The following is a 19,639-nucleotide window of genomic DNA, read 5'->3' as shown; positions in this document are numbered from 1 at the left end:
GAAAGGACTGCTGGCTAAAAGATGATTAAAAGGGCCCAAACAGAGTTGTCATCGGTGCTGTAGTAATGCAGGGAAATCAGTCTTTTATTTTCCCATCTGAGAAGGGAAATGCTCACGGAGCACGAGCGTGCTTTTAATCTGTAGCCTCGGCATGTTGACACAGGTTTTATCCCCAGATGTTAATGAAAACTGCTGAGGCTGTTGGCAACCAGATCATCTCCACGTTGCATTGCTTTTCATTTCAACGCCACTTTTAATGCTCAGCATGCAAAATCCACCTGATTTGGCAAAATAATCACAGTATTGAATAATCAGGCCCCATCTTATCTTAATGACCTTGTAGTACCATATCACCCTATTAGAGCACTTCGCTCTCGCTCTGCAGGCCTACTTGTTGTTCCTAGAGTATTTAAAAGTAGAATGGGAGGCAGAGCCTTCAGTTTTCAGGCCCCTCTCTTCTTCACTCACTATGACCGCTCTGCACTGGTCGCAGCAGATGGCCCCGCCCCTCCCTGAGCCTGGTTCAGCCGGACATTTCTTCCTATTAAAAGGGAGTTTTTCCTTCCCACTGTCGCCAAAATGCTTCCTCTGTATAAATAAAATTGAACTGGCCAAGTTTTACTGTTTGCTAGCACGTTAGCCAAAGATCAGTTTAGCTTTAGCACACATAACTTATTAGTTACCTCCAAAAATATGTTCTTATTTTTCAGTTCCATAAAGGACCATTTCAGTTTCGACACCAAAACATTTTTAATATATAACAGGGCTCTAGAGTGCCACCAATTTGGTCGCAAATGCGACCAAATTTTTCAGTGGTGCGACTAAAAAAAAATATATATATATTTGGTTGCACCTGTGCGACCAACTGTTAGGGTGGCAAAAAAAAAAAAAAAAATCTGCAACCTTCCCTGTGGTCAACAACAGACACATTTTGCCCCTATCGCGGACTAAACCAATCAGAGATAGTCAGGGGCGGGACCTCTCTGATTGGCCGTGGTCCAGTTGAAAGTGCAGGTGGAAGTGGGAGGTGAGTAGCTTGAATAAAGCGATATCAATTCATTAAATCCTGAATCGACTTTTAAATATAACTGTGTTTTGCCAGAAACGCCAGATTCTCAGATTAAAGCTCACAAAACCATTTCAACAACAACCAAACAGCAGATGAGAGCAGGTACACGGACTCCACACAAAGACGTAAACACAGACCGACGCATCAGAATCAGCTTTGTCTTTCTCGGCTTTCTCACCTGCCGGCCCGCAGACGGACACGCTGTCGGAGCTCAGCGATCCTGATGCGTCCGGTCCGCGCTGTGATTACGTCTTTTTGCGCTGATTCTGAGCTGCAGGTTTTGTCTCTCCAACCAAAATTCACCGAGCCAGCAGCAAAAGAAGCAGCAAACTGCGCTTCACATTTGATCAATGTCGTCATGAATTTTGCTGTTTTGCTTCCACGACTATTAAAATCACACTTCATGCACAGCTAGCTCTCTCTCTCTCTCTCTCTGTACTTCAAGAACAGTTTCCGTCTCCAATCTCTGTTTTCTGTATTATTCATTGGCTTATTACCCACCAGTCTACCGTTGTTTACAGCGCTGTCGGCTGCTGTCTTTTTCTTTTTTTCACTTAAATGACCTCGGACAAGAAAGCCTATTTTTTCTGTTGTTCAATACTGAAGAAATTTAAACTTTATATGCAGAACATTGTAGAATATTTTTAAGGTTTTCTGCTATAAAAAGCCAGACCAGGAAAATCTCCTTCATGTTTGTCTGTGTTTTATTCTCAGTTACTTTCACACAAAGGCATCTGCTGTGATGTTCACAATTCTGATGAAGTCAGTGCTGATAAATGATCAGAATTATAATATTTCTGACTGTCTGAGGCCAAGTTGAATCGAATCGGGACTTTGAAAACCGGAATCGAATGGATTATAGAAATCAGTGATGATACGCAGCCCTAGTGAGCAGCCTAGGCAGGACAGAAGTGGATGTAGCTGTAATAGGAAAAGAACTATTGCTAACTTTTCTGTTAAGGCCTGATCCTTCTGAAATTCATAGCCAGTGCTCTGACACGGTGTCATCAATCTTTGAATGCTGAAAAAGCACAGTGTATCCAGAAAAACACATTATATTATATCAATTATTATAAAATTTGTGTGCGCCTAACTTTTGTGCCAGTACGCCCAACTTTTTAAAGTTTTTAAAGTACCGGTACGCCCATGGCAAAAAGTTAGTCTAGAGCCCTGTATATGCAGAATTAATCGTTTCCAATATTCTGACTCGTGCTGAGAGAAGCATTTGGCAGCCAAGAACCAGCTGATGCTTGTTGCTGGCTTTGTAAACCGGAACACTTTTTCTATAGCATTTTAATCCTGCTTTAAAAGCTTCACGATTACACGTGTCATTGTTTGCAAGCTTCTTATCCATTGCATCTTTATTAACGCTCTGGTTTGCTCAGCTGTGTGTAAAGAGCTTGAAATGCTAAATGGTTTCAGCTTTAAGTCGAAGGACCTCACACACACTCTGATTTTGTCTCTTCGTGTAAGAAAAATCAGTCACATGATTAAATAAAGATGAGACGAATTTCTGCTCAAACACATCTGGAAAGTTTATTAACCACAATCGTCCGACTCACACTGGACAGAGCTCACAAATGAACACTTGTAGCTTCAAATCAAAAGGAAAAAAGAAAACACAGGTTTGCACTTTCAGCTGCTGTCACAACAACAGCCAAACTGCGTTTTTCTAGCCACTGGTTCCAGTCTACACGAGCACTGACAGCGTTCCACTCCGATGCTCATCCGCTGTTGGTCCCGATGTTCACGCTGGGTGAACGGAAAACTCATGCATGATAAAAAGATTTACAGAAAGTAAATGCGCTGCGGACACAGAGGAGCCAGAGGAGGCAGCAAACACGAGAGAAAGCAGGAAACGTCCACGCGTCGGTGCTGGACCAATAAATAATACATTAGAGGATCAGGGACATCCTGTGGGGCGTGTGGAAAAACAACAACAACGAAATATTAAATTAAAGGTGCTCAAAAAAACTATTTATAGAAGAAAATCTTTTGTGGCATTTATCAATGTGGTCCAAAAATCAAATACAAATCAATGAATTTAATTGGGGGGGGGGGTTGCATCTATAGACTTATATCTTAAAAAAATAGATCAGTGATCATTTCTGGATTTGGTCAAAGTCTCTGCACAAAGAAAAAAATGCCACGGCTGAATCTCAGACGTACAAGATTACAATCAGTAGCTTTATAAAGTGACATCATCATCATCACCACAGCGATGGCTTTGAGACCACACAGCCCGAACGAGCTAAAGATACAGACGGGCTGTTGGGTCGTGGACACGGGCGCGCGCACAGGAAGAGAAATCACTCAAAAGAACACGTGACGATCAGGGAGCGCAATAAAAGCAGGAGCTGGCGCGTCGCACCTCACGGCGGTCGGGGTTTGATTGTGTACTGCGACGTCTCTGCTGCGAGGTGCGACTAACTCGACCTGCTCGCTGCCGGACACAAATTTAGATTCTCGCAGTTTTGGATAAACGAGGTGAAGAAAAAAGAAAACGCGTGATTATCGATCCAAACAAACTTTAAAAGAACACAAAAGTTTTTTTGTTGGTTTTTACCCCAATTCAAGCACATCAATAAAAATCTCTCTAAATACATAAGTTAACATTCAAATGTGAATTAACACTTCAAGCAGTAGCGTAATCAAACTGACGTGGGAGGAAGGACGTGTGCAGCGTCACCGTCGGCTGGCAAACACCGTAGCAGCATAGGTCTGATCCCCGTTTGTTGATTATCTACAAAATCTAAAAACAGCCTCTCAGCTTCCTGCGAGGACAAAGCTCATCTGTGAAATCTGAAGGGGACGAAGACGTTTTATACTCAAGTTAGGGGACAGAAATGATACAAATACTTAAAATCGGAGCTTTTTCTTTTCCCCTGAAGAGATTTCTGTAGAATGTCTCTGCTGCTGGTGTCACAAAGCGTAGTATACATTTTAATAATCAAATACTGGAAATGTTGTGCATTTCTATTAGAAAAATAGTTTGAATGTGTGCTTTTTCTCCTCTGAGTGAACATTTTGTGACAGTCTGTGCCACACAACAGCATTATTTGGTAAATCATCGGGGGTTTGGGGGAAGCACAGAACGCGGTCCATCTACGAGCGAACCTTCTGTGAGATAAGGCAGGAAACCATGGCAACAATCCTTTGATTTTTTTTTTTTTTTTTTTACGTGGTGTTATGGGAGCTGTTTGTGAGGACTTGTCAATTTGTCGTGAGCACTCACAGTGTATTAGGCAGGGTTATATAGGTACAGTTTGGGAGGATGGTTCTTAAAAAGATAGCAGGCCCTGAGGAGTATCCAAATTGCTGTTTATTTCCCACTTCCTGTTTCCTTTCAAGAATTCAGAGCTGCCGAGTCTGCTGGAGGCAGGTTGGCAGCATAGACTGTATATAAAAAGATGCATGTAGCGTGCAGGTGTTAAAGTAAAGCCACTGCAGAAGCGACTTAAACCTGGCACAACAGGGGCGGCAGATTAAAATCCTGATGAATTTATGTTCTCAGTAGTTTTATGTCAGTGCAAAAGGCACCATATGGGCTAAAACAAAACAGCATACTATACATGAGGGCGGGTCCAGTTCACGATTGACAAATCATCAGTGAATGAGCGCGTGTACTCTGGTTTCCCCCACTCTGTTCAATTTTTAAAGTTAAAAACAAAGCTGAAAACGCTGACGCCGAGGCTTCAAAACTGAATTTCACACAGTAACCTGGCTACGTCCCTCTTTTATATACAGTCTATGGCTTGTAGATTGTTTCAGCCAATGAGGGTCTTGGTCCTCTCGGTCAGTTTTGGGGCTTTTCTGAGAGGATGATGCAGATTTCAGTGCAACAAACCACATTGCAGAGCAAGCAGCTAGCTAGAACAACAATATAGCTACCACCAACGTTTGCAGTAAAACTACCAGAAAGGTACATTAGATTATACGAGTACAAGAGGTCTTACAATCCTACTTAAAATACTCAGCACCGGCTTGCGTCGCTAGACACGTCACTCACTGATAATCACCACAACACTAACAGACGTCCATCACTTCAGCACTGTGATGCAGACTGAGCTTCCAGTTCTCAGTAACACACAGACACAAGTTGTGACATACTGAGATGATTACCTGCAGCGGGTGTGCGTTTTCTGAGACCATTTAAGTCGTAAATCGCGTTGACGGCATATTTCGGAGCTTCGGTCATCCTCGAAAAGATCTATTGAGCATTCAGACCCAAAGGGACTCATCTGCTTTGGCGCAAATGGGCGATAGTTCCTAAATCTTACGACACGGTTCAACAAATCAAAGAATTTTGAAGCCGGTTTGGTTTTTTCCCCTCTTCTTTCAAAGTCTTCCACGAGCCCCGGAGAAAGCAAACACTTCTGGCAAGAATAGAGTTTGGACGAACTTCCTGTCGAAGGCTGTGACTCTAAAGACAGAGAGACCTCCCCACTGAAGTGGCATTAACTCTGGAAAAGGTCACGTGAGAAAACCAGCCACCAATATTTGTATGAAAATACCAAATCAGAGTACCAGAGTTCATGTTCCCTGAACCTAAACCTTTCTTTTTGTAACCCTGGGTTTTGCTGAGGTCGTCCTGTCGCCCGTTCCCTTACGTGCTGCGATAGGTCTTGATAATGTCTTTAATCTGCCTCCTGCAGATGGGGCAGCAGGCGTTGGACATCTTCTTGAGTTTGAGGCCGCAGGTGTAGCACAAGCACATGTGCCCACAGGCGTAGATGACCGTGTCCACGGTGTTCTCGTAGCAGATGGAGCACTCGTCGGACCACGGCCCGCGGCCGGACGGGAACGTGGGGGACTTGGGGAGGCTGGCCGGAGAATTCGGAGTTGTTCCTGTTGCAAAGACACAAAGACGATGCTAAACAGGTGTTCGATACCCCAATGCATCAAATAACCTGATGTCATACAGGGAAACTACACTGTGTGTTTATACACAATCACAGCATGTCTTTTATCTCATCTTCATCCCCTCGAGCAACCGGTCGCAGCAGATGGCCCCGCCCCTCCCCGAGCGTGGTCCTGTCTCAGTTTTCCTACCTTCCTACTGGCGCCAAAGCAATTACTCACAGGCAGTCGTATGATTGTTGGCTCACAATATGAACCTATAATCGAACTGAATTAATGGGCAGATCCACACGGGGTGAAACAGAGAAGCTGCTGGTTATGTTGGGATTAGCAGCTAGAGATGCGCGGTTGTTCAAGCCTACGATGAACTTTGCAGTTCTGTCTTTATGCCAGACTCATTCACTGCTGTGTGCTGGCTTTACTTTAGTTAGTGCTTTAACCTCCTGGCTTTTGACCTTAACTTCCAAAACGTTTGCTTTTCTTGCTGAAGAAAAGAACATTTGCTGAATTTTGGTTGGTCTAAGATTTATGGATCACAGAGGCTAAATTGCTGTCTCAAAATCCTCCCCAGTGGTGTGCCAGTCATCACTTCCTAAAGATGCTCTACATAAAAATCTTTGCAGCTTCTGACTTTGAGTATGAAGCTAAAAGATTTTTAAAAACGACCCCCCCCGTGGGTACAGGAACACATTGCATCTGTCCCATTTACATAAACGGAGTTACGTGACATAAGAACACGTGCCGAAAACATTTGCCTACTTCCAGCTGCAGCAGCAGAACCATGAAGTGCTGGCCATTGTTCCAAACTACTGCAGGATGACATCTGCTCACTACCCTATAATGGCTTCCCCAGAGTCCCCTGAGGGGTGATTGATTGTCTACTTCTACAGTTGCAGTTTCCTGTCTGGGTATACGTACCCCCTGCTGAGCTGCAGTAAGCGGCTGAGCACAGACCTCCGTTCAGGACCGGATCAGAGATGCCACTTCCCAGGGCGCTGGGGGTGTGCGGAGAGGAGGAGGGCGAGCTGGGATTCGACGTGGCCCGCGGATCCCCGAGATGCGTGGAGCCTGGTCGGAGAAAATACAGCCAGGGTGTTGGATGAGTGAATTTAGCAGCCAGTTACAGCAAAAACACTAGAATTTGTCTTTTCAACACGATGCTGCTGTCTGTCGTGATCATCAGACGACAGAGTGACACCAGCAGTGATGTAAACACAGGAAGAAAAAGCAGCCCAGACATCAGAAAGACTGGATTAGTACACTGCACATCAAATAACTCAAACAAAAGCAGATTTTTGCACCAGAGATAAAAGAACCAAAGACACTACATCAAATTATCTTCTCATGCACGACTGCGCTTCATTTCTACCTTTCTGTGTTTTGCTTTTGTTTCATCTTCATGTACAGGAGTACAGACAATGAGAGCAGGATGAGCTTCTTTCCCACTAAACGGGCAGCGCTCGAACGCACAGAGAGACGACTCCAATTTGCATTTTAAAAGTACAAACATATTCAACATCGGAGAAAAGAGATGCTCCGTCGTTTCCTCTTGAGAAAAAGAGGTTTGAAAAAAATAGTAGGCATCTTCCTGTATCTGCATCCTGGCTGAAGGAAACAAGTGGAAATTCCTAGTGCAAGGTTAGGGAACACATTTCGGAATGCTGGTGACTCACGGATGGACAGATGAGGTGCAGGTGTGCTTGAAGCTGTGCTACATGTTCCAGTAAAATCTGTGTGGAATGACTCTTACATCCACAGAAAACCACTTCCAGACACCGGCCTGTCTCTTTAAACTGATTTTAGCTCCTTATTTTGGCTCTTTAGACGTTACTTTCATTCAAAAAAAGAGCACAGGTGATATTAGCAGCTAGCTAAGGAGACCAGACTCCAGCCTCTTAGCCACAGCAGCCTGATGGTCTGATCGTTATTTTACTCTGCAGTAAATTCAGTGCATTCATAAATATTCACAGCACTTCACTCTTTCCACGTTACTGCATTTTTCCAAAATTACAGCCTCAGGTGAGTATGATGCTACGAGCTAAGCTAACCAATTTTGGGGCGGCTTCATTGTAGAACCTGTCAGCTCCATCAGGTTGGATGTTGAGCATCTCTGCGCAGCTGTTTTCAGATCCCTGCACAGATATTCAGTCGGGTACAAGTCTGGGCAAATTAAAGGTTGTTCATCAGGGTCGTTGTCGTGTTGGAACCTTTGCCCTGGTCTGAGGTCCGGAGTACCCTGAAGCAGGTTATCATCAAGGATGTCTCTGCATTCATCTTTCCTTTGCGCCCGACTGCTGTCCCAGCTACTGAGAAACATCCCCACAGCATGATGCTGCCACCGCCATGCTTCACTTTAGGGACGGCATTGGCCTGGTCATAAGCGGTGCTTAGTTTCCTGATGCTTGGCATTCAGGATAAAGAGTTCAATCTTTATTTCATCAGACTGGAGGATTTTGTTTCTCATTGTGTGAGAGTCCTTCAGGGCAAACAGGCAACTAAATATAGAGCATGTGAAGCTGTGAATATCCTGAAAACGGACCAAAGTTCGGAATGATTCATCCGCAAATCAAGGTTCGTCATTAATATGTTGCTGTATGGTTTGCATTACTTTCTTGATCCTGAGCTCAACGTCCAAACTGAGATCTGAGTCGACCTGATTCCTTTCTGAGTGCACTGGGAGTTTTTCAAGAACTTAAACTAATAAAAAGTTGGCGAGACCTGAGAACGACCACTGAAACGCTTTTGGGGTCTTTGGGCATCTGTTCAAAAACAACAAGAGACAAAGCACCGCAGCGCTGTTTCCTTGGACAGGAAACAGAGTCATTTGTCTTGGAAGAGAATTCATGTGGGTTCCTTTGTCGTTTAAAATAACTAATAGTGCAGCGTCACAATAAATGCAATGACACTAAAGAGTGCAAATTATGATGCAAATGAGCATTCTCGCAGAGCAAGCAAGTAATCGCCCTCAAAGAATTCCCATCAAATGCTTTGCTGCTTCAACGTCAATGCAGATTACTTTAATTACCTCGTCTGAAGCTTACTGTCAGAATATAGCATACTAACAACTGCATCACAAGTCAGCTGCTGTGTGCAAAGATATGTAACGATAGCATTTCAGCACGTCTTTGTTTTAAGCATCACTCCACTGCAGTGAGTCTCAGTGGGGAACGGTTCACGGTGTTCTCCTGGACAGCGGACAGAAAAAAGTGAAACCAGAGTCATCTGTTGCGCTGTCAGCGCTGAGCAAACATCACGATGACAGCCCGCCACTAACGCACGTCCCAGCGGGCATCGCTCTGCTGCCATCTGCACCGGCGGCCTGATCAATCCAACCAATGCCCCGACACGCCGCCACACGCAGACCTACTTCACTTTGGAGCTAGTCCAATCATCAGAATGTCGCCCCCCAACAACCAGCTGCTTATGTACAATCATTTTAGCGTATTTAATGAAGCTATGCTAAATTTAACCTTCATAGCAAGAATATTTTACAAGCTACAAGAAAAGCAGTTCTTAAGCTTTGCCACTTGAGGCTCCAGCAGTGAGTTAAACTATCCAACTCTGCAGCAGAAATAAACACATTTACAGCCTGAGACACTCGTCCACTCCTTATTTTTTTGTTAAATGACAAATGTATTGAGTGTAGGGAGCGGTGGACAGCCCGATTACCTGCAGAGAGCATGTGCCACCAGATGGAGGCCGTGTTCAAAGTATGCGGTACAGCTGATCTGAGCCTCTGCTAGAAACCAAGAGCTGAAAACAGTGAAAGTGTCCCCTGCAGCCACCTGCAGAGCTCTCCGTAGCGTATTTATTGAGATTTTTTAGTGCTTCTTCCGTTCCTGGTGAACTTTGTCACTACGTTTTCCAGCCGTTTCACCTGTGTGTATTCGAGCTACCCACTATCAGATATTTGGAGGTTTGCACAGGATGTTTGCATAGATTGAAAACCGCTCTGTGCAGGCTAATACGCATGCAAACACAACCATGGTACCATAAAACAAGCGTTAGGAGCCTGACTGTTACGGCACGTTAGCACGGGTGGATGTCGCTGAGCCTATTCAGCGCCGTCTGAGTCACTTCTATTCTTTAGAAAACAAAACAATTGGTGACAGCCCAGTGCCAAACTGGGTGACCTCAAGGTAGCAACGTTCATCTGTCTTTAGTCAGTGGGACAAATCTTTATTAAAGGCTTCTTCTAATGTTTAAAAATGCAGGTCAAGCCTTCCTGCTGCTTCATGGGCTGTTATACAGGCTTCATCTGAGCTGTTTATGGTGGTTATACTCGGTCCAACATGGGGGAGAAGGTTATGCATGTTATGATGAAAATCATTTCAAGAAGCATGAGACGTGCACACACGCAGCCAGGCGCTGTTTGACCTTCACATGAACATCCTCTGTGACAGGATGAGCAGCTAAAATGTACTGGAATGTAAAATGTGTCCAGACCTCAGAATCAAACCCTCACGCTGCGAGTGCCGCTCGGCCTACGAGGTGCTCCTGCACTCGTCAGGTTCCACCCTTCATCAGATTATTTGAGCCTGATCACCCTGCGGCATGAGCGGTTCCTCCGCGGGGCCGAATCCTCCCTCTCTCCCCGTTAATCCCTCTGGCAGGCGGGCAACTCCCACCCAGGGTAGCTGAGGCAGGATCTGCAGTGCCCAGCCCTGATCCTGCATGCTCGCCGATAGATTAAAGCGTCCGGCGCGAACAGCTGTGAGAGGCGGGGCGGCTTTCTGTGGCCACGTCTCTGCTGTAGTCTACATCCAATCAATCAACCGTCCGTCTTTAGCTCATATCGGAGCATCTGTGGACAGATCCTCTCGCTGTCAAAGCACGGAAGGCACGCAGGGCGTGCGAGGGGAGGGATGAGGCCTGCAGAGGAGGGCGAAGGTTTAGGGCTTAAGTTCCCTCTGAAGGGAGGGAAGGAGTTAAACTCTGCAGGCATGTTTATAGACAGAAAAAAAGCAATCAAGAGAAAGGTCGGAACAGAGAGAAACAGTTTACACGAACGTTTCCTCTGCTAAAGCACTTCAAAATGGGTGGGCCTTCATTTAATTGCAGAGAAGCTCTTGTTCTGAGCTGCTATCGGGACAAATGCTCACTTAGGCTCGGATGTTTTTTAGTGCGTGTGTTTGGATCAGATGAGAGGAGAGCAGCTCGGTAGATACCAGTTTAAGGTCACGGCTTACCCCGCTGCATGAAATGTTAATAGTCTCTTTCTATCTGTGGAGGAGATATTATCTTAAGAGACAAAGGAGCTATTTTGGAGGGACGACACAGTCGTACATCCCGGAGTTGTTTATCTCCACATCAAGCACAGAGCGGAGTGTGTGAGCACCCATGCATATGTATGAATGCATGTATCTGTGTGCATGATTAGATGCAGGTCTAAAATAAATTTTAGAAAACACTCCAGGTATTAAAAGTGATCATTAGGAGCAGCTTGGTTAGGAGTTTGAATTTCTCTGCAAAAGTTCTGTCAGAGCAGCACGAATGAATAATAAAAACAAAGAACATTAGGAACAAAAGTGAGACGCCGAGGTGTGAAGAACGGCCGCTGCAGTTTTCCAGGAGTGTGAAATAAATCAAATCTTGTTAAAAGTCTGTCCGCCTCCCTCTCATAGCTCCATCTTATCGCTGAAATCTCTGTAAACACAATCTTCAGACTGTCCAGCTGTCAAAATCCAGAGGAGCTGACAGAAATGTTCATCTTTAAGTATGCATGTGCGCTGCATTCTCAGTGAACGTGCTTTACAGGGAGGATTCGAGTCTAACGGGCTGCTTAACCTTTGGCTGATGGGTAATCGTACCTGCAGCCTGAGAAGAGCCCGTCTGAGCCCACTGCAGGAAACTCCTCTGCCCGGTTTCCTTTAAAGAACATTTTTATTTGAAGTCTCTATGTTAATAAAGACACAAACAAAGGGGTATTTATCTATAACATAATGAGCATATCACTCTTTCTGTGTTAGGGTCACACTCTGCCCACTTTAAAAAGTGAGGAGAAGAAGCGACGATGAGGAAACAAAAAACAAAGATCTGAAAGTCAGGGAAGGAGCAGCTGGGCCGACAGAAGATGAGAAGAGGAGGAGAAGGGGAGCGTGGCAGCTGCGAGGATGTGGGCGGTGAGACGCTTCAGTTGAGCGCGAGCGCGTTGACATTTTAATGGAATCTATAATACATGCGAAGTGGGTCACTGGATGGGTGTGCCATTTCCACGCCACGAGGCACAAGGTCCCCTCGCCGCCCGTCTCTCTCTCCAAGTTCAGCTGTCAGCTGCTCAAGTTTTCAGCTCTTTTCTGTGGAAACACACTAATAAGTGATTGGACAGAAAAATACTGAGTATCAAGTCAACCTGCAGATGGTGTGTCTTTGCAAACCCAGATGGTTAAGTAGAGAGTAAAGCACCAACGTGGAAGTCGGCCATCACTCAGTGAACTGCTTTGATTTAGTGTTTAATGTCTCGACAGGCGTTTCTCTCCCTGTCAGCCCTCGATTCAGAGCAAAACCACATTTTTCTCACCGGAAAATGACAAACACGGGGTTTTCAAAATCAGCTGCACGGCTAAATCCTCCAAGTAGTTTTTGCAAAACATGAGGAAACCAGGTAGTGTCAGGTTCTGCGTGCAGGTAAAGTTCTCTGAGGTCAACAATGTTAAACGCTAGCATGGATCAAAATAATGTTGAGACTGATTAAGATGAATTTGTGATAACCATTTTCTCGTCAATTAGCTGGAACCGAAACAGCGCCTGACTGCGGCTAATATGTTTTTCCATGACTCCGCACATAAGCGTTCATATCTAATTACATCACAGCTGTGGTCATTAAACAGAACTCGTGTTTATTTCATGAGACGACACTTCAACCGTGAAATAATAATTCGGTCAGATGTTCGTGTTCAGTCAAAACAGGATGAAGATTCTGGAACAATCTGGAAACACTAATGTGTAAATTGTTCTAACACAACAATCATGTTTGTGTGTGCACACATTAGTGTAGGTGGAACACGAGACTCATTTCCTCCCATCAGCCCAACCCTGAGCCTGGTTCTGCCCAAGGTTTCTTCCTGTTAAAAGGGAGTTTTTTTGTCCCGCTGTCACCAACTGCTTGCTCTGATTGTGGGGTTTTCTCTGTCTTTCTATATGGTCTTTACCTTTCAATATAAAAAACCTAGAGGTGACTGTTGCTGTGAATTGGCGCCATATAAATAAAATTGAATTGAATTTGAGCCTGTGAGCCTGACAAAATCGACTTAACTTTGTTTTAATTCAGCATTCCAAGATTGTGTCTCAGTGCTGGCACTAGCATGTCGACACTAGCATACTTGTGTAGTGCATAAATTTCAATAGTAAAAAAAAAAATATTTGCTACCGTACACCATTTAGACACCTATAACGCACTGCATGTGCCCAGACTTGACACTTTGGTTCTCAAAATAGCAAGGCACATTATTAAAGACCGCTAGCAGGACTATAAGCAAATGTTTCATCAAGTGGCTCACTGATTCATGCACATTTGCACACATTTACCTTTGGCAGAATTCTGACATAGATTTAGCCATGTCACGAAACGTGTGCTAGCTAAACTGCTAGCTAGCAAATGTGCATGATTTAAAATCCTTGCGGATGACTCAGCCTCTGGTCAACGCATGAGCAGAGGTTGTCATTAAGTGGCTCACTGATTCATGCACATTTGCACAAATATACCTTTGATAGAATAAAGATTTCTGACATAGATTTAGCCATGTCAGGAAACGTAAATGATAAATGGTCTGTATTTGTATAGCGCTTTACTTAGTCCCTAAGGACCCCAAAGCGCTTTACACATCCAGTCATCCACCCATTCAGACACGCATATACACACTGGTGATGGCAGCTACATTGTAGCCACAGCCACCCTGGGGCGCACTGACAGAGGCGAGGCTTCCGGACACTGGCGCCACTGGGCCCTCTGACTACCACCAGTAGGCAACGGGTGAAGTGTCTTGCCCAAGGACACAACGACCAACACTGTCCAAGCTGGGGCTCGAACTGGCAACCTTCCGATTACAAGGGGCCCTCCCAACTCTTGAGCCACGATCGCCCCAGATGTGCTAGCTAAACTACTAGCACACCTAAACTACTAGCTAGCACACGTGCATGATTTAAAATCCTCGAGCATGATTCAACCTCTGCTCAACGCACGAGGAACCGTGAGGAAGTGTGCATTCAAGACGATGAGAATGTCCACTGTGGGCTTCTGTGAACAGCGCTGAATGTACACAGCCTCGTTTCTGAGGAAATTCCACAGAGCACCTTTAAATATCAAGACTGATATGGAAATCTTCTGACAGAGAGAGACACACACTGATGCACATATACAGTTAAACACGGCATTCTTCAAACTGTAATGAGAAACTTCTAAAAGCCTCCTGTCGTTAAGGCTAACAGAACTGATTCAGTATTGATTTCATCCTCGGTGTCATTACCCCGTCTGAGCTCTCTCAGCTCACCTCACATATACTCGTGTGCCTGTTTGACTACAGCTGTCGCTTTCACAAAAGGTCCTTTACTTCACGCTTTGTTTGAAGCGACGACTGTTTGATCCCGCCGTCCCGAAGACGAGGAGCCCGCTGGGACACGTCTCTCCCTCTAGCAGGCGTGGTTTGAATTCAGCTTCAACTGAGAGCTAAATTGCTCTCCAGTAAACACAGAGCAATAAATCAGGCCGTTACAACTTTGAGATAAGAGGCATTTCCTAATTCAAAGCAGCTGGAAAGTAAAGATGATTCGCACCTCGGCGGGACTTCCGAGATGGGCCTCGATAAGAAAACGCGCCTTGGACCGCTTTCATTGTTCTGAGCTTCCTGTTTTGATGCGCTACCAAGGCTTTCCGTTTTCAGTAAACGATTATTGGAAGTCCACACAGACCAACCAGATGGCCTGCGGTGCAGATAGTCGTAGTCAAAATGTAATTTAACAGTAAAATCTGTGACCTCCTGGTGTAATAAGAGCCGATACAAAGGAGACATTTAGATGTGTTTGGAATGAAAAACAAGAGCCTAACAGCCAATCAGCTGGAAGGAAAGGGGCTTTCTACACAGAGCTTCACTGAAGCTCGCTGTGATTCGTATCGACGTAGCTGTCACCGTTACTCTGGGTCAGGCTAACAGAGGGCCACATTAGCGAACATGCAGAACTGAGATTTCAAAGAGGCTTTTGATGATGAGCTGGTTAAAGTGCAGGTTATTCCCCTCTAACTTCTTTTAACCTCGGCTTCCTCTTCCGCTGCTGGTGAAGAAAAGCAGCAGGTATTTATAGATGCTCTTCCTCCACACAAACACTCGTGACACCTCTGAAAGGTCGTAGCTGTTTGGGCTGCCACGCCTCTTAACCGCTGCATTAATAGCAGACGGCGTTCACATGCACCTGTAGGACAGGCAGTATATGTTTGGCAGGGCAAAGTGAAGTGCACACACTTTCCTGTCATTATCAACCCATAAACAAACCTCCGGTGCCCTGACGCACAGGCGAAGTGTCCGGCCTGCTGAGACCTCACGTCGTCTCGGTCACACCGAAGCCTCTCGTGGCCACTTTTCCACCTTTGCTCGCTCTCTTCCTGTTTTTCGTCTCCTCTGAGAGTCTACTCCTCTCGCTAATCCTATGACTGTGTTTAGAGTCTTCCTGCTTTATGGGACGTCTGCTATAAATATTGTGACAAACAAGAGTAATAGAGCGCTCTCGCTAACTCTTGACCCTCTGGTGAATAAAGAGTCATGACCGTGACTGAGAAGTTGTTTTCCTCAGCCGCCTCACTGTCAGAGCGTTCAACACTTAACACAAATAGATTTGGACCCCAGGGAGGAAGTGGGGAGCCGAGACAAATTAAGATCAATACACTGATCTGTAAGTTCTTGACCTCCGGACACATCGCTGAGCTAAATGGATGGCTATTCTCACCATCAATTACTCTGCCACGGAGAATAGAGCGTGCAGTCAAAGACAAAAGGTGCTCGTTGCTCCACATACAGGAGGCGGAGCACTAGTGACACTTGCAGATATGTCTTAAAATAATAAATTAAAAAATAAAAACTGACCGATTGGCACCAGGGCCACCACTAGGGGGGGGACCGTGGGGTGCCTCGCCACATTTGGACATCCTGACGTATAATGGAGGAATAAATCTTGGAGCATTGTAACTTTTTCTTTTGTTGTGTTGCACGTTTGTTGTGTTGCTAAAATCTGGCCCGTTCTCATCTCCTCATTAACAACACTGTCCCCTGTTAAATAATAAAAACTCAAAGAAACTCCAAAGAGAACATGGTGAGATCATTAGGAGTGTACACGTCCTAAATATCTGAGTTTCGTATCAAAGCTCTTGATGCTGCGTTCACAATATATTAGCTTCGTTTTAAAGCGTTCTGCTACGAGCGCCAGTAAGAAAATGAAATCCAGAGCAGAAAATCCACAGTTAAAGTACCAACAATCAGCCGAACCTCTCATTTGGCAGAGGAAACGCAGACAGGAGCTTCCATATATTTGACTGATTCCTACATCGAAGGTTGATTCGTGTTCAGTGTTCGACTGCTCTGCTGGCAGCACACCTTTCACCGATGTTGTGCTACTGTGGTTCTGAACGCAGGCCAGAGTTTAAAGGTTTTTTGGGACAGGTGATCAGTGAGATTACCTGTTAGTGCTCTGTGACGTAGTTTCTTACGGACTCTGTTTCCTGTCACAGCAAACACGTATGTTCACACGTCAGAGGGTCTGAAAAAAACAAAAGGACCAGCAAACAGACACTTGGTCACCTTTTTCAGATGCAGGGACCAGTGTTGTGAAGCAGTCCTTATGCAAGACCTGAACTGAGGAGCCTTTCTAAGAGTTCTGGACCCTCTTAAATACTTTGAGAATGTTATTTGTCTTGATGTTCATTCGCTGGGTGGCAACCCAAAGGTGGGGAAGCAGCAGCAGCTACAAACGTGAGGGAACACGTGAGGTGGGCTTCAGTACAAAGCACCTCACAGATGTGCTGCAAATGTAGGCAGCTGAAGTCTCGCTAACTGGATGTGTAGAAGGATAATCAGCTGAGCCATCAGCTGATGTGGGACCGTGGCTGAGCTTGATTTCTCACCTGAACAAATGCTATGTTCAATGAAACCAGGACAAGGACTGACAGCAAACCTGCGTGATAAATAATTCAGCTTTACTTTGATCAGGAGAGGGTGGAGACAACATCTGGGGAACAACACTCGGAAAACAGCCCGAGGCGCTCAAACCTGGGCCTCTGCCTCTTTTAGTGAAACTGGTCACAAGCCGGGTGGCAACTAAAGGCTCACAGTTCAGCATCACCGTCTTAGAGCTGTTCAGTCCTTTGGAGAAGTCCAATAATATCTGTTATAATGGAGCAGTTTGTTCCTCTGATGTGTAACTTTCATTTGCTTTACATTATAAGATAAAGACCTACAATCACACAAAATGCCAGGGGCCTAAAAGTAGTTTAACCTTTGTTATTATGGTAACCTACCCAGAATCCTCAGCTGTGTCACTGCACCATGCAAGCCGAAGAACATCCACAGCGGGCGGGAGTTGTCCACGCACACCTGCATGCCCACGTTGGCGCCGTTGTGGCTGAGGATGACCTCCCCCTCCTGGTTGACCAAGAAGCCCAGGATGTCACTGCTCTGTAGAGGCGTCGGCACACGGCACACCGCCCAGAACTCCTTCCTGTCCACCAGGGCCTCGGGATTGTAGGGTAAGTCGCTGGGGCGCAGCACCGCCGGGTCGCAGGACGTCACACCGTAAGACAGAGAGCCCGAGCGCGCCGGGCTCGACTTGGTGACTTTGATGAACACTGTCTCGCCGATGCGCAGTGGCCGGTTCGTGAAGACCAGCGTGCGCTCTTCACGCGCGTGCTCGGATCGCGCCACCGTCTGCTCGTCCAGCGTCTTAATGTGGGCGCCGCGCAGCTGGTGGAAGTGGAGGTCGCTCTCCAGGGTGGACGGTAGGAGGGAGGACTGCTGGGAATTGAGGGAGTTCTGCGGGATGGGGCAGCTGGAGGAGGAGGAGGTGGAGGCCAGGTGGAGGGTGTGGCGGTGGGAGCGGCTGTGGGCTGGGCCACCGTCCTCCTGCTGCAGGTTGAGGTCGCACAGGCTGACGGACAGGCGCGAGTCGTCCGCTTCACGCCGCAGAGAGGAGGAGCGCACCGTGGTGAAGGAGCGTGGACGCAGGCAGTCTGCAGGAACAATCTCGCTGTCTGGAAGAGGAGGAGGAGAGGACAGCGGTTTAAATCAGCACTGCTGAGTTTTGCTCTGATTAGCAATTTTCCTAAAGCCTGCGGGAATGAAGTTTGCAGCTCACCAAGTCTGAACAGCACTAAGAGAAGGGCTGAATCTGCAGCTGGTCTGACAACATGATAACGATAATAAAAGAGCAATTTCATTTCACTAGCATGAGCTGGTAGCAAGGTAGGGGTGATTACTCGGTGCTGAGGCAGAGTGTCGGGAAGTGTGTTTAAAGGAATTAAAGACAGTAGTGGGTCGCTCCTGCATCTGCACAGGTGTACAATGCTGCACGGTGTCAGAGAGCAAGGAGGCTGTGTGTGTGTGTGTGTGTGTGTGTGTGTGTGTGTGTGTGTGTGTCAGTCAGCATGTTTACATATCTATGTGGGGACCAAAATCCCCCCCAAAATTATTAAGGCTCAAAATGTGGTTTTCTTGTCAGGGTTATGATTATGGTTAGGGGGTTCGGGAAAGCATTATGTCAATGAGATGCCCTCACTAAGATATGAAAACAAGTGTGTGTGTGTGTTGGGGTGTGTGCTGGCTGCATTCCTTGCACTCCATAGTACAGTATCACTCCACAGACATCTATTAATATATACCAATATATGTCTTTAATAGCAGTGTAGTGGCCACATACAGACAAATGCACACCTCTGATAAACTCTCAGGTTGCTTCCCATCCTATGCGCTGACTCAGCTGCTTAAAATAACATCCTTAATGTGCCCTCCCACCTCGCCCTCCCACCTCGCCCCTCCTGGCCTGGTGGTAGGGGTAAAATTAGCCCAACACGCTGACAGCGCCCAGCTCCTCAAGCTTGGGTTTGTGTGAGATGTATTTGCAGAGCTGAACGCCAAACGAGACCAAGACGAAAAAAGAAAAAAAGAAAATGACCTCCTGTTCCTCTTAGATGATACTGAGAGACCCTCAGTCAAAACAAGAGGCACTTATTAAAACAGTGGGCTGGGGAGGTGCAGGAGGTCCAAGGATGAGAAACAGCCACCGACGGTCTCTGGAGAGTCTCGAGTCCTGGTCAGCTCTATCTGTCCAGGACCTGAGAGCTCTGACTTCAGATAAACCTCTTAGCCCTAATTACCAGGGCCGCAGGACGGGCTGCTAACTGTGAGCTGCAGCGGGGAAACCAGAACAGCCAAGCTTCTTATGATCCCACAGCTGACAGGGACACAAGCCAAAAAGGAGAGAGTCAGGACAGTCCCATTGACAGGGCCGCCCGAAGCAGGAAGCCTCCATCATCAGGACCGAGTAAATTTGAGATTAGCTTCAAATTGTGGAATTAATTTAACTGATTGAATCAGGTTTCAGATTTACAACTGTTCATACAGAAGCGTAACACCGGCAGTTAAAAGCAGTCTAAGGTACCGTGACATACAACACACAGAACTAGGGATGAGACTCAACATGCTGTCAAGGATAGAAACGGTGTCTTTATGTCCT

The 19,639-nt window shown here is 46.0% G+C and overlaps 1 protein-coding gene across 3 annotated transcripts in view; it reads right to left on the bottom strand.

Moving 5' to 3' along the window:
* Positions 1-2,586: 2,586 nt before the first annotated feature.
* Positions 2,587-19,639, bottom strand: part of neurl1aa (neuralized E3 ubiquitin protein ligase 1Aa) — a 67,836-nt gene continuing 50,783 nt past the window's right edge. For all 3 annotated transcript variants that reach the window (XM_085460501.1, XM_085460502.1, XM_085460500.1), the window contains exons 4-6: positions 17,430-18,158; positions 6,848-6,997; positions 2,587-5,917 (exon numbers count right to left, since the gene is read on the bottom strand). In XM_085460501.1, coding sequence (XP_085316627.1) covers positions 5,676-5,917; positions 6,848-6,997; positions 17,430-18,158 — 1,121 coding nt within the window. In that variant the 3' untranslated portion in view covers positions 2,587-5,675. The remainder of the gene's footprint in view (positions 5,918-6,847; positions 6,998-17,429; positions 18,159-19,639) is intronic.

The sequence above is a fragment of the Copadichromis virginalis genome, linkage group LG6, assembly GCF_057382275.1.
Source record: "Copadichromis virginalis isolate Kocher_CV1m ecotype Utaka linkage group LG6, C_Virginalis_male_GT1.1, whole genome shotgun sequence".
NCBI lineage: Eukaryota > Metazoa > Chordata > Actinopteri > Cichliformes > Cichlidae > Copadichromis > Copadichromis virginalis.
This window is presented reverse-complemented; position numbering and strand designations above follow the sequence as displayed.